Source organism: Meriones unguiculatus, chromosome 4, assembly GCF_030254825.1.
Source record: "Meriones unguiculatus strain TT.TT164.6M chromosome 4, Bangor_MerUng_6.1, whole genome shotgun sequence".
NCBI classification, from domain to species: Eukaryota; Metazoa; Chordata; class Mammalia; order Rodentia; family Muridae; genus Meriones; species Meriones unguiculatus.
Window position 1 is genome coordinate 62,124,830 of NC_083352.1, and position 13,049 is coordinate 62,137,878.

The 13,049-nt window shown below is 42.4% G+C and overlaps 1 protein-coding gene across 1 annotated transcript in view; it reads right to left on the bottom strand.

Annotated features, from left to right (window-relative positions):
- Positions 1–11,511, bottom strand: part of Slc18a1 (solute carrier family 18 member A1) — a 33,573-nt gene extending 22,062 nt beyond the window's left edge. Inside the window, exons 1-7 of the mRNA XM_060381893.1 lie at positions 11,406–11,511; positions 9,458–9,732; positions 7,866–8,202; positions 6,656–6,714; positions 2,737–2,820; positions 1,749–1,841; positions 139–228 (exon numbers count right to left, since the gene is read on the bottom strand). Coding sequence (XP_060237876.1) covers positions 139–228; positions 1,749–1,841; positions 2,737–2,820; positions 6,656–6,714; positions 7,866–8,202; positions 9,458–9,581 — 787 coding nt within the window. The 5' untranslated portion in view covers positions 9,582–9,732; positions 11,406–11,511. The remainder of the gene's footprint in view (positions 1–138; positions 229–1,748; positions 1,842–2,736; positions 2,821–6,655; positions 6,715–7,865; positions 8,203–9,457; positions 9,733–11,405) is intronic.
- Between the last annotated feature and the right edge of the window lie 1,538 nt (positions 11,512–13,049).

Consider the following 13,049-nt stretch of genomic DNA (forward strand, 5'->3'; position numbering starts at 1 on the left):
TTTTTTTTTTTTTCCTTTTTTCCTTGAATGGGGCAATCCTTGCTTCCATCCAAACATGTCAAGGCAGATACCATAGCATAATGTACTTCCAATCTGAGCTGAGCTATTATCTTTCTGGAAGCACCAGCATTGACCTACCTCCATCCAGAAGTGCCAGGAAGGCCAAGATGAGGAATGGTGAGGACTTGCCCACAAATTCATACATCACACTTCCGAAAGGTGCTCCCACTACAAGGAAAGGCAGCACAGACCCTGCAGTGAGACTTCCACAGCACCTGTTCAGCCTTTACCGAAGACCTTTAGGGGCTAAGCTCCACTGAGGCAGGGGGTTCAGAGGTGAAGATTTAGTCTCTCTCCTCATGAAATTCCTTTCTAGTAAATCAAATTTATCAAGGCAGGGGTCAGGAGGCAATAAGACAAATAGCTGAAATGTGGCAAAATGCTTAACAGTAGGTGGTCTTGTGCACAGAATACTATTTAAGTCTAGCAGAATGAGTCAGAAAGACCAGGGGAATCATAAATGCTTTGCCAAGTCTATTGCACCTGAAGTCATGTGTAGGAGCAACACTGAAGGGTCTAAAAGAGGACACAAGCGAGGGTGAAGGTTGATATTAATGCAACATGAATATTTGGAGAGGAAATGTTAAGATGAAGGTGGTTGACACAACATTAATCAAGGACTCCAGATAATCCAGAAGAGGTATCTACTGGGCCTTGTTGGTTATTGAGAAACATGGTACTTTTTAGCAGAGAAGAAACACCACTGGCTCCAAAATATTCTTTGGTAGTATGTACCATGAATGAAGGAGGGGTGTGAAAGAGAACCAGTAGAAGGCTCGTGCCACGTTCCAACCAAGAAAGAGGAGAAAGCTGACTTTGAAGGAGCTCTAAGGATGTAGTATGCTCGTTCTTCTGAGAGTTCCTGTGAAAAAGGTGTCTAATATGACCACAGTCCAAGGAGGTGTCTATATGGCTACTGAAAAAGAATAAGACTTTCTTCCCTGTGTTCTCAACCATGGTGGCCGGTAGGACATAAGCCAGGGAAGAAAGAGACTTGGGTCTTTGCCTCAGCAACCTTGTAAACTCTCTGAGGGCAGCAGAACATTGTTAGAAGCTATAAAGTCTATGCAATCTGTGCCAGCACTGTGCTTAGCATGAAGAGAGTGCTCAGCAAAAGAGCAGCTTATTGAAGTAGTCAGTGTGAAGTCTATACATCAAGGAAAACATAAACACTTTGTTTGGAGCTGAGGCTTCTGAGTATAGAAAATCTGAGTCCTCATCTCTGGCCCTGGCATTACTTTGGATGAAATTGCTCTTATTCTTATCTCTACTCCGGAGACAACCATTCGTCTTTCACATGTTGGTGGTGAGGATCAAAGGAGCTTATTTCTATGAAATCAGCAGTGACTCTGGCAGAAGCTGGGCTGTCCTGTGGAAAGCTCCAGCTATGCATGGAAGCAGAGGTGAGATAGGCAGTGGTCACTCATGTGGGGACATTCACTTCCTTGGACAGGTTGGCCTTCAGGACTTCCCCAGGTCCTTATGCATTTTGCAGCTTCTTAAGGAGAAAGAAATGTCACCTTTCCCTAGTTGTCTTTCTCAAGCAGTCAGCACAATTGCGCCAGGGAGGCAAGGAAAATACTTACTTGTCTTCCATGACAGGAAGTACCTGCCTCCTGCAGCCATCTTTGTGGCATTTGCAACAACCTTGTCTCTTGAACTAAGATCTCTGTCTAGGTGCTACTTACCCAGGAGCCCCAAAGCTAGGCCCCCCAAAGCAATTCCCATGGCTTTCCCTCTCTCGTCGTTGTCAGTGTAGACACTGGCCAGCATCCCAAGCCCTGAACAGAAAATGACAGTTAGAGTCGGCATAGGGAGGCTGATGATTGCGTCTGCCAGCCCTTGATCCCGGGCCTGTGATACCCTGAGTGACAGTCCTGCTGGATGTTTCATCTGAGGGGCTTTATAAATGAACTCACAGTATATTGTAAATACTGTCCTCCATAGCTGCTTCTCCCGCCTCCTCTACACACAGCTTATGATTTCAGTGACAATATTGTTAAGATTGTTAAAATGAGAAGCCTTGGAGAAAGGGTAATATAATAAGACTATTGTCTAATTTAGTTCATGTTTCGTGGGGTTTTATCATTTCCTAACACACCTCGCTGCATGAGGCGGTCACAGACCAGGCGGCCAGGGAGAGGCGACGGAAGAGTGGACTATGGTACTCAGTGTGATGCTCGCCCCAGGAGGAACATGGGAACACTAGGCACTGGGAGAGAGCGTGGGCTGCCAACCTCTGGCAAGTGTGCCGCCAGCCATTCAGTTGTGCACGCAGCAGAACACAGCAGCCTCGTGGGGTACTGTGACATCTTTGCTTGTCACTACTTTAAAAAATATGATGATATTACTGAAATAACAATTAATAACTGAAAGTAATGCAAAGGAAGAGCCATGAGGCGGCAGTAGTTAAAAGCCTGACCTTAGGCTTATGTTTACTTGAGCTAACTAAATCTACATAACATTGGAAGTTAATCCAGGCCAATAATCTATTCGCCCTGCCCACAGATCTACAATCCTTTCATTCCTGAATCACAACTGCTACCTCCCTGGATGGCATTTTCCTTAACTTCCTTGTATAAATTTTATGAAGCTCCTAAAGTAGTGGTAAGAAGCTGCGTGTGTGTGTGTGTGTGTGTGTGTGTGTGTGTGTGTGTGTGTGTGTGGCAGCATTACCTGCAACAGATGAAAATGAAGATCCGATGCCTTGGAGGGCTCGGGCTACAAACAGCAGGGCGTAGGTGCCAGAGAAAGCAAACACTGGGAAAAAAGAGAAGAGTCAGCATGGTCCAGGTTGGGGGAGCAGAAACATTTTCCTCAGTAAGTAACCCCAACTAAACTTGTAGAAGGGGGACTCATTGGAAAGAGGGAGAGCATCAGTGAGAGTGAGCAGGGATAAAAAAGGGTAATCGGGGAGGGGGATGAACATGATAAAAAACACATAATGTAATGCATGAAACGCATAATTAAGTCCATTGTTAGACATTGAGTTAATTAGGTTAATTGTCGCAGTTAGATTTGGCCATCAACTTGACACAGCCCAGAGTCATCCTGGAACAGGTAACGCAGTTGAGGAGCTGCCTAAATCAGACTGGCCTCTGGGCGTGTCTGTGTGGTATTTTCTTCTTCATTGCTAACGATATAGGAGGCTCTGCCAACACACGTGGTCCTGGACAGTATAAGAAAAGTAGGTGAGGGGTTGGGGATTTAGCTCAGTGGCAGCCCTGAGTTCCGTCCTCAACTCTGGGGAAAAAAAAAAAAAAAAGACAAAATAACAGAGAAAAAACAAAACAAAACAAACAAACAAACAAAAAGGTAACTGGCAAGAAAGGTAGCTGAGCAAGCTATTAGGAACAAGCCAGAAAGCTTTTTTTTTTTTTTTTTTTTTTTTAATCTCTGCATCAGTTTCTGCTCTGGATTCCTGCTTTGGTTTTTCCTAACCATGGACTGTACTTTGTAAGCCAAATAAACCCTTTTTTTTTTTTTCCACAAAGTTGTTTTTGGTGAGAACATTTTATCACAACAGCAGAAACTAAAATAGGACATTAATGAAACAACATTTTTTTAAGAATGATTTTCAGACCAGGCTTGTTGCCAAGCCTGTGACATGAGTTCAATCCCTGGAATCCACATGGTAGGGGAGTATGAACCCCTGCAGGTTTCCCTCTGACCTCAATGCACTCAGTGGCAAACATACACATGTGTAATAATAAACATATAATAACACAATAAATACAAAAGAAGGGTGCTCTGTTAGCAAGCTGGCTCAAATTCCGCAAAGGATGTTCTGGACTTCCACGAGGGTGAGTCACTCCTACACAGATCTTGAGCATCATGACGAGATGAGACCCATTATCTCAGAGAATTAACAGACTTAGAGGCTGGAGAGATGGCTCGGCAGTCAAGAGCACTGGCTGCTCTTCCAGATGCCCTGGGTTCAATTCCCAGAACTCTCATGGCAGCTCACAACTGTCTATACCTCTAGTTCCAGGGGACCTAGCACCTTCACATAGAAATACATATAAGTAAAATACCAATTCACATAAAAAATAAATTTTGATTTAGAAAAAAAGAATTAGCATTTTAATATAAAAACTGTGATTTACTAAATGGTGCTGGGCGTGCTGCTCCGCTGGACTGGTGGCAGACGTGAAGAAGAAAGAGCGCGTCCAGCTCATGCCCTTGAACACGGACTGTTTATTAGAAATTAACACAGGCGAAACTGAAAAGCAAACTGGAGAGTGCTGTCTCAAACTAAATTACAGGTTGTGGAGTTGAGTTGGTAGACCCAGACATAGCTCATCCTCAACTCCCAAACAATGTCTCCAAAAAAAAGGGAATTCCTCCCAAGGAATTTTTCTGAGCCAGAAAAACTTTAATCCTCCTGACCACTCATTATAGGTGTCTTTGGTTGTGTTTTATGATCTTCAGGTACAGCCCAACATGACCACACCCAACTACTTATTTTCTCCCCAAAGCACACACTCTTGGTCCCTCCTTTTTTGACCTCTAATGCCCATTCTCAGACTTTCTAATTTCTACTATGCTCAAACCCCACTATTTTTATGTCCTTAAAAAATGGAGTAGCTAATTTGGTACTGAGACGTTCTTAATTTCAGAACCAAAAGTCACATTTTGGAAAACCTCAATCCCAGGAAAATCAGGACAGTTGGTCACACTCTTCAGAAAAAGCAATCATTTTCCTTTTATTTTTCTAAATTAATATGGGCCATTATTTATCTCCCAGTCATCTTAAGAACTCCCAGATAGGAGCTCCAAAGAGGCGTGATGGGCATCAGAAACCTCTTCTTAGTAATTTTGTCTTTTTGAGACAGGGTCTCATGTATAGTGGACTGGCCTTGAACTCACTATAGCCAAGGATGACTCTGGCCTTCTAAGCCTTCTGCTTCTAGCTCCCAAGTACTAGGCCTGTGCGAGCACACCCAGCTCTTGCTTACTATTTTATTCAAACCTTAAGGAAGATTTACATGGGCTCTCCAAACAGCCAAATATATTTTCTTTTGTATAGAATTAGGCTAACTCAGTAGAGCAACACTATAATTGTTACCTAACACAGTTTGGTACATAGGAAAAGCTTTTAATCTACTATATCACAGAGGAGCAGGTAAGGATTTTATGCTAAATAGCTTGGGTCACAGATATACTTTGTGATCTTATTTTGCATGGTATGGACATGAATCCCAAGGCAACACCAAACCTTCCTCTACATATCTGGAACATATTTTATTCTTTGTATGTGGTCCAGAAAAAAATTTAATGAATTTCTAGGTCACATTGGATGACTGTGTTCCTTTTTTTTTTTCTTTTTTTTGCTCCCTGACACTTACCGAAGACTAATGAACCCTGCTAATTTGAACTTCCTGGGTTTTTTTCTTACAGTAAATTTTGTTCTTTCAGTTTCATACTTGTACACTCTGCTTTCCCACCCCAGCACCTTCTCTCCTTTCCCTCCCAATTCAACCAGGCTTCCACCCTGTAAATCTCCTGCTTGCATTAGCTGGTTTTTGTTTTGTTTGGTGTCCCACTGAGTTTGATGAGGGCCTTCTCTGGGACCCTGAGTTTAGATCTAGGCAGCGCAGCGTGGTGACCTCATTTTCTTTCATTAGCTTATAATTACACAGGTGTATTTCCAGGTCTCAGCAAGAACGCCCACCTCAAGCTCTGCATGTCAGCCTTCCTTCCATCCCCAAATGCATCTGATGCTTGTTGAACTTCGGATTAGTCAGTTCTTACTCTGGGAAGGAGGAAAACTTGAGAAGAAGGAATACAGAAAGGATATGTGCTAGAAAACCTTAAAAAAAAAAAAAAAACAGAGGGAGAAGCTATATAATTTGGAGCGAGGGGTCAGCAGAGGCAGCAGAAAATGATAGGTCCATAGGCACCTTCCCTGCATTGGTCCTTTAAAAGTGGACACTCTAACCCCGTGCTTTCTCCCTTTATCTCAGGCTCAAACATCAGGCTTATTCTCACCTTCTCGATTTCACCTCTACTTTATTAGTAAGATCAAGCTGACGCTGGATGAGATTTGTCATTACTTTCTTGTTTCCTTAGCAAATTTACTTTCCTGAGATATAACCTTTACCACCCTTAGCTGGGAAACAACAGACCTTTGGGAGTTTTCTAGTTTCTGTGGTCCAACATCCTTTTTTGTTGCTGCTGTTAGTCACCCTTTACCATAGCATATCAATATAATACTATCTCTTTTAAAAGATGGAGTCTTGTAGTAAGCTTGTTCAGAGGTTACACACACACACACACACACACACACAAACACACACACCTGAACAAGGGAATGCATAGGTACCATGGCTTGTACATTCAAACAGCTCTCCTGAATTTCACTGAAGTACATTAAAAACCTGTTCGCCTATAGGAGTTGAGAATGATTCTCACTAGGAAAGGTGGTTACTTGCACTATCCCAGCCCTGTCCCAATGACTGCAAACATTTCCGTCAGTGTCCCAGTTGACTTGTTCAGATGTCCCTTTTTTCTCTCAAGAATGCAGTCCTGCTCTCTTACACTACATTTACATGACGGAATCAAAGAGACTTAGTGAAGAGAAGCGAAGACTTACTTAGTGTGGAGAGAAACATGATCATAAAGCCAGCAAACATGGGGATGTGATAGCCAATCCTAAAATGGAAGTGAACAAAGACAGAGAGCATTGCAGCAGGCATTCATATACTCGGACAGTATTTTTTAACAGAGATGGGGTTAATTTGAGAGCATGCTTTTAATATCGAATGCATGCTTACAAATAAACAAACAAGCAAATCTACCCATAAACAAGGCCCTAATTATCCTTTCCAGGAAAGGTATCTCTCAAAACCTCAGGATCGTCCCAAGTGATATTTGCAGGAAGCCAGAGCATCATTCAGACTGTATTCAGACTGTCCTATTCTCTCCATCATCCCACTCACTCCATGCTCACCAACTGCCAGCTCTTCACTGCTTCTGTTCTCAGCATTCAATATCACATCCTTAAGAAAATGTGACGCTTGTAACATTTCATCAATAATCTGTTACCCTTTGAGATAAAAGGTTATCCGAACTGCAGTCCCACCCACCAACCATGGGGCAGGAGCTCAGAGCATTTTTTTCTCTTCTAACCACCTTAACCAGTGATTCTCAACCTATGGGTCACAAACCCTTTGGGGGTCAAGGACCCTTCACAGGGATCACATATCAGATATCCTCCATCTTAGATATTTACATTATGATTCATAACAGTAGCAAAATTATAGTTGTGAAGTAGCAGTGAAAATAATTTTATGGTTGTGGATTACTACAACATGAGGAACTAAATATAAAAGGTCACAGCATTAGGGAAGTTGAGAACCACTGACCTACATAAAACCTAAGCCTCTATGCTAAGCCTGAGCCTGTACTTTGTGGATGGGACACTGTGATGTTTGAATAAGAGTGGCCTCCATAGGCTCATATGTTTGAACACTTTGTCACCAAGGAGTAGCACTTTGAAAGGATTAGAAGGATTAAGAGGAGTGGCCTTGTTGAAACAAGTATGTCACTGGGGAGTGGGTTTTGAGGTTTCAAAAGCCCATCTCAACTCCAGTTTCTCCCCCTCTGCTTATGCATCAGGAGGTAGCTCACTGCTACTGCTCCACTACCTGCATGCCACCATGCTTCCTGCCATGATGACAATGGACTAAACTTCTGAAACTGTAAGCCAGCCTGGAATTCAAATGCTTTCTTTACAATAGTTGCCTCGGTCATTCTTCACAACAGATCAGTGACCAAGACAGACACTGTGGCTACTGAATTACCTGTTGGTAAGAGGTCCTACAAATGGGTTGACCAGAAGTTGCATTAAAGCCTTTGAAGCAAAAAGAATCCCAACCCGGATATTTTCTTCTTCCAAGAACTCTATCCCTTGCAAGCAGTTGTTTTTAGGTACTGGGCCAGCTTCAGTGACTAGAGGAGGAGGAGTGCCATTTGTCCATGCTACACGGAAGGGTACATGCTCTTCTACGGTCATGGTGGTGTTGTCAAAGAAGGATAATATGGTAGAGAAGGCAGGAGAGGTGAAAGCTTGATGGGAGCTTATAGAAGAGTTGATGTCTTTGAACTCTGTCGCATACAGGAAGGTGGGCACAATGGGCACTGAAAATCAATGAGGGAGGTATGTGAGGAGAGTCAGGAACAGACATACATTTACCACTACTAAGTTCAAAGGCATTGCTATGAGGTACAGTTTTATACAAAAGGAAAACACCTAAGTGACATTTAAAGCCTACTAAAGATCACACCTGCTCAAGTCATCCTGTTAGCTAAGGAACAAATTCTATCCATCATGCAGTTAGTCTTCATGAATTTGTGGCATACTTACTGGTTAGTTCATCTACTGGTAAAGAATCATGTACAACCTGAGAATCAACAGCTGATGATAATCTATAACGATTTTTCACAGATTGGTGCAAAATGGGGGAAAAAAGAGTTGCCCCAATACATGTAACCCAGCTGAAGGAGATCAAAGCTGGGTCTGTCTCTTTGTTTCAGCTCCCAGATGACTGGAAAATGAGGGCCTAGGCAGTGTGGTGTGAGTTGCTCAGACTCTGAGAAAGTTGACAGCTGTTGAATTCCAGCCCCAGCACTAGTAGGAATCTTGGACATGTTATTTAATATCATTGAGCCTAATTTTCTTTTTGTAAAAGAGACAGAACCTGCAGGATGCATTGATATTAAGATTTAACAATCTCTATGATGGCGTGGAATGTCCCTTTGATGCAAAGATTCTGTATTTGCTATGTTAATGTTTGTGAGAGTTTATGAATATACTCTGACTATCAAACCACAAAATATCAGTATTGACCATATTGGGTTATCTACTTGTCACAAGAAGCCTTTTCCTTAAAGCACAAATTTCACCCAGGAGGGACAACATCTAGAGCTCAGTCATCCACTTCTGAAACATCGTGTAAAATTAAGTATCAGCTGGAAAATGTAGGGCTGTCAGGCAATTAGCTGCAAACAAGGGCTTGGTAAGGACTTGGATGATCTGTTACAGAGCTGGAAAGGCATCACGGGAAAATGACGCCCACTGCCCCAGCTGACTCCAGAACTCCAGAGTCATCAGCAACCGTGGGAAGACAGAACGGTGAAAAAAAATCCTGTCTTAAGACTTCTTTTCCTGCCAGGCACATACGAACGTGATTTTTTTTTTTTTTTTTTTTTTTTAGTCCTACGTCTAACAACCTTCAGATCCTGCTGCCTACAGTTCCCTCCAACCCTCAACAACCGCCACATCTTTTAAGAAACTTGACAAGTTTTCTGCTCCTTGGTGAAATCAAGCAGGGTACATGCTGCCCGCTGTGACCCAAAGCAGATACACCCTTAGCACAAAAAGCCCCAAACATACCCACCACGGTGAGAAGCATGTTGTCCAGGAGCAGCGCCACAAATACCACTGCCAGCACCAGCTTCCGGGACTGTCTCCCTTCCTTCAGCAGCCGCTGAGGAGCACTTAGAGCGAAGTGGAGCATGGCCCCGGCTGCAGGAGGCTGGGCTGGGTGGGGAGTGGGAGAGCAGAGGCCTTCTCCTCCAGGTGCTTAGGGAGGTCCCTTGACAGACTCGGCTCTTCTGTCACCTTCACACAAGAAAGGGAAGCCTGTCTGCTCCACTAAAGCTCACTGTCTAAACGAAAAGTGGGAAAGCGTTCAAGCAGCAAAAGAGTTTGAATTTTTCAAGCATATTTACGCATTTCTTACATAATCTCAATAATTCCACATTTCCCACAACACCTTCCAGAGAAGTTTTGCTTCCAGAGATTTATATCTGAAATCACACCTGCTTCAGTAAACAGACTATACAGATGATCAGCCTCCTTGTTTCTCAACTGTCAAGACATCAGACTCTCATCTGGATGGTGTAAGCATCACCTGAGCCATTACTCTCTTTTCTTGTAATTTTTAAAACAGTTTTAATTTTGAAACAGTTTTTAAGGGCAACTGCATAAGTCAGGCAGGGTGGTGCACACCTGTAATCCAGCTCTTAGGAGGTGAGACCAGGAGGTTAATAAGTTTGGGGCCAGCCTGGACTACCTAGAGATCCAGGTCACAGCTACACAGAAAGACCTTGTCTCAAAAATAAAGAAAATACAAATACAAGCAATTTTATGACTACACCAAAATAAACCTCTTAAGTTTGTCACCGCTTAAAAATTATGGTGTAGGAGGCTGCATTTAACATGCAAAAGTATGTGTCACCCAGGCTATCTGTCCACTGATAGGTATTAACCAGAACCAAAAAAATTTCAAAGACTCAGGAGCTGAAGAGATTTGCCCTGGGTCACACAATTGGTGCCAAATGGAGCTAAAATCCAAAGCATCTTAACTTGTATATTGTATTGTATATTTGTTCTTTTTCTGTGGATATACAATGTTAGAAGGGCTTGTTTGTTGTTGTTTATTTAAGCTACAGGACTCTGTTCTGTGTAAATAAGATGCTAACTCTCATGATGAGTTTCCTAAGTGCACTTCTAAATCAGTAGTTTCCTACTTAGGAACATGTATGATATCTTACCATCATGTCACATCTGCTTATTCAACCTCAGGGAACCACAATGTCTGAGAGGATATCATCTGCTTTTTATGATGCTTCTGTTACAGCGCCAACAATACCAATCATTTAACACTTTAAAATGGATTGCTATCACAAAATGTACGATACATATAAGACATTGTATTCATGCTTGGCATGTGAATGTAAAAAAAAGATGTGCTTATTTTTAAGATTAGAAAGATGCGCATTCAAGTGCTAGTTACTTATGATCAGTGGCTTACTCTTTTCCTTGCTTGTCATTTAAAAATAATTCTATAATGAACCAGGTTCATAATACAAGCAGTAAATAATTTTGGGTGGTTATATCTAGGATTAAACATCAGCCTCAAGTGGTAGAAGTACCCCAGGCACTGAGCTAGTGTCTTCTAAGCCCAGGGCTAGAAAAATATCCTCCTCTTGGCAGTTCAAGGAGCAAGCTCCCAAGTGAAACAAATCTCTAGATAACTCCAAACCAGGAACCACATACAGAGAACTGGAACCCTTCATTTCTTTGTATAATAAGAAATTTCAAACTACAAACTTACTTAAGACACATAAGAATGAAAAGATCAAAAGAAAGCAACAAAAATGAAAAGTTGTTAGAGTGAATTAAGTAGGGAGAGATTAACAATACAATAAAACAACAAAAACAAAACAAGAAATCTGTTAATCCATCAATAGTAAACTTAGCAGTCAAAACTCTCTGACAAGAAACATAAATTTTAAGGAAGAATTTAACTTGTCCAGAAAGAAAAAGAGAATCTTACCTTACAGCTCATCTGAACGTGAGGCACTCAAAGAGGAACTGGCAGCTGTTGGCAAGACAGCAGAGAATCTGCTCTCTGAAAGAGCGTGTGCTGATGGATTTATTGCCGCCTGCTATCTGATGGTAGTGTGTGTGTGTATGTGTGTGTGTGTGTGTGTGTGTGTGTGTCTGCAAGTGTACTTTGTCCACAAAGACTTAATTGGAACTTCCAACAGGTTTCATTTAGACTCTTAGCTCTCTGCGTCAAAGGCAGGCAGACAGGGTCAGGGCTGGAGAGCACAGAGGAAGTGGATTTTTCCTAAGCAAAGAGGCTCTGGGCTGTGCTGGTTCTCATCTGTGCTTATCTGTCACATTACTCTTTTAACTCTTGCCTGGATCTGGATACAAACTAGAATGCAAGGTTGAACCAGGCACATTGCCTGTCCTTTAGTACTTAAAGATGCCTCTTGTGCATTCTTTCCTTGAAAGTAATAAATCTTGAAACATTTATGTGAAGAAAAGAAATAAGTGCTTACTGTTCTCTAGCCATAAAATCTAATATATGGGGCTGAGAAGATGATTCAATTAATAGATGTCTGTGAGACACACAGAAAGACCCGAGTTTGCTTCCTTCAGGGCTTTCTGGGCAATATGGCTGAAGCAGCAAGCTCTAGGTTCAGCAAGAGACAAATATGGAAACAAATTGAGGAAGACACCCAGCATTGACTTCTGGCCTCGACATGTATGTGCACACACATGTGTTTGCATCTGTACCCGCATTTGCATAGGCACACGAACATCTATAAACACATGTAAACATAGACAAATCAAACATCTCTGGTCTAGGTACAGACACAGATTTTTCATCCCAACCCTACCTCAGTGCAGAGCACATGGTATCCACTGGTAAATCTCTATCACGTGACCGGATGACTGGATGACTGGATGGATGGCTACAGGACAGATAGCAACTCACTGAGAGATATTCAAAGGCACCGTGGCTCTGTAATATTCTAACATGAGGCATCTTCAGTGGGGCCTTGAATGTAAAGTTTACAAAAAATAAAAAAATAAAAACCAAAAAACAGATGAACAAGAGCAACAGAGCGTCCTAATTAAATGGCTCCTAATCCTACGGTGAGCCATCCTAATTAAATGAATAACTCAGAGGCTTGATTTAGGGCTAAAAAAGAAAGAAGGAAAGAGCTTTAAAATGTCAACCTGGAGAGAGAGGACAAGACCATTAAGGAAGTGTCTTGTTCCTGTACGTACTGTGAATTTAGCAGCACAAAACAGCACACGTTTGCTGTGGTACACTTGTGGAGGTCGGAAGTCCACACAGCTGTGCCTGGCCTAAAATGAAGGCATCCACAGGGCTGTGTTCCTCTGGCACTCTGCGGACCACCCAATTCTTTCATCTCTGAGAGACCACCTACAGATTTTGGCTCCCAGCTTTCCCCTTCAAAGCCAGCAGCACGTCTAACTCTTCCCCTCCTTCACTTAAAGCACTGACAAGTGGCTATTCTGAGTACACCCGAATGTTTCACAATCGTCTCCTGTCCCCAGGCCCTTAAAATAATCACAGCTGGAACACCTGTACCTTTCAGCACACAGAGAAACAGTCACAGGTTCATGGCTAGGATTTGAGCCATGAACAGACTCAGCT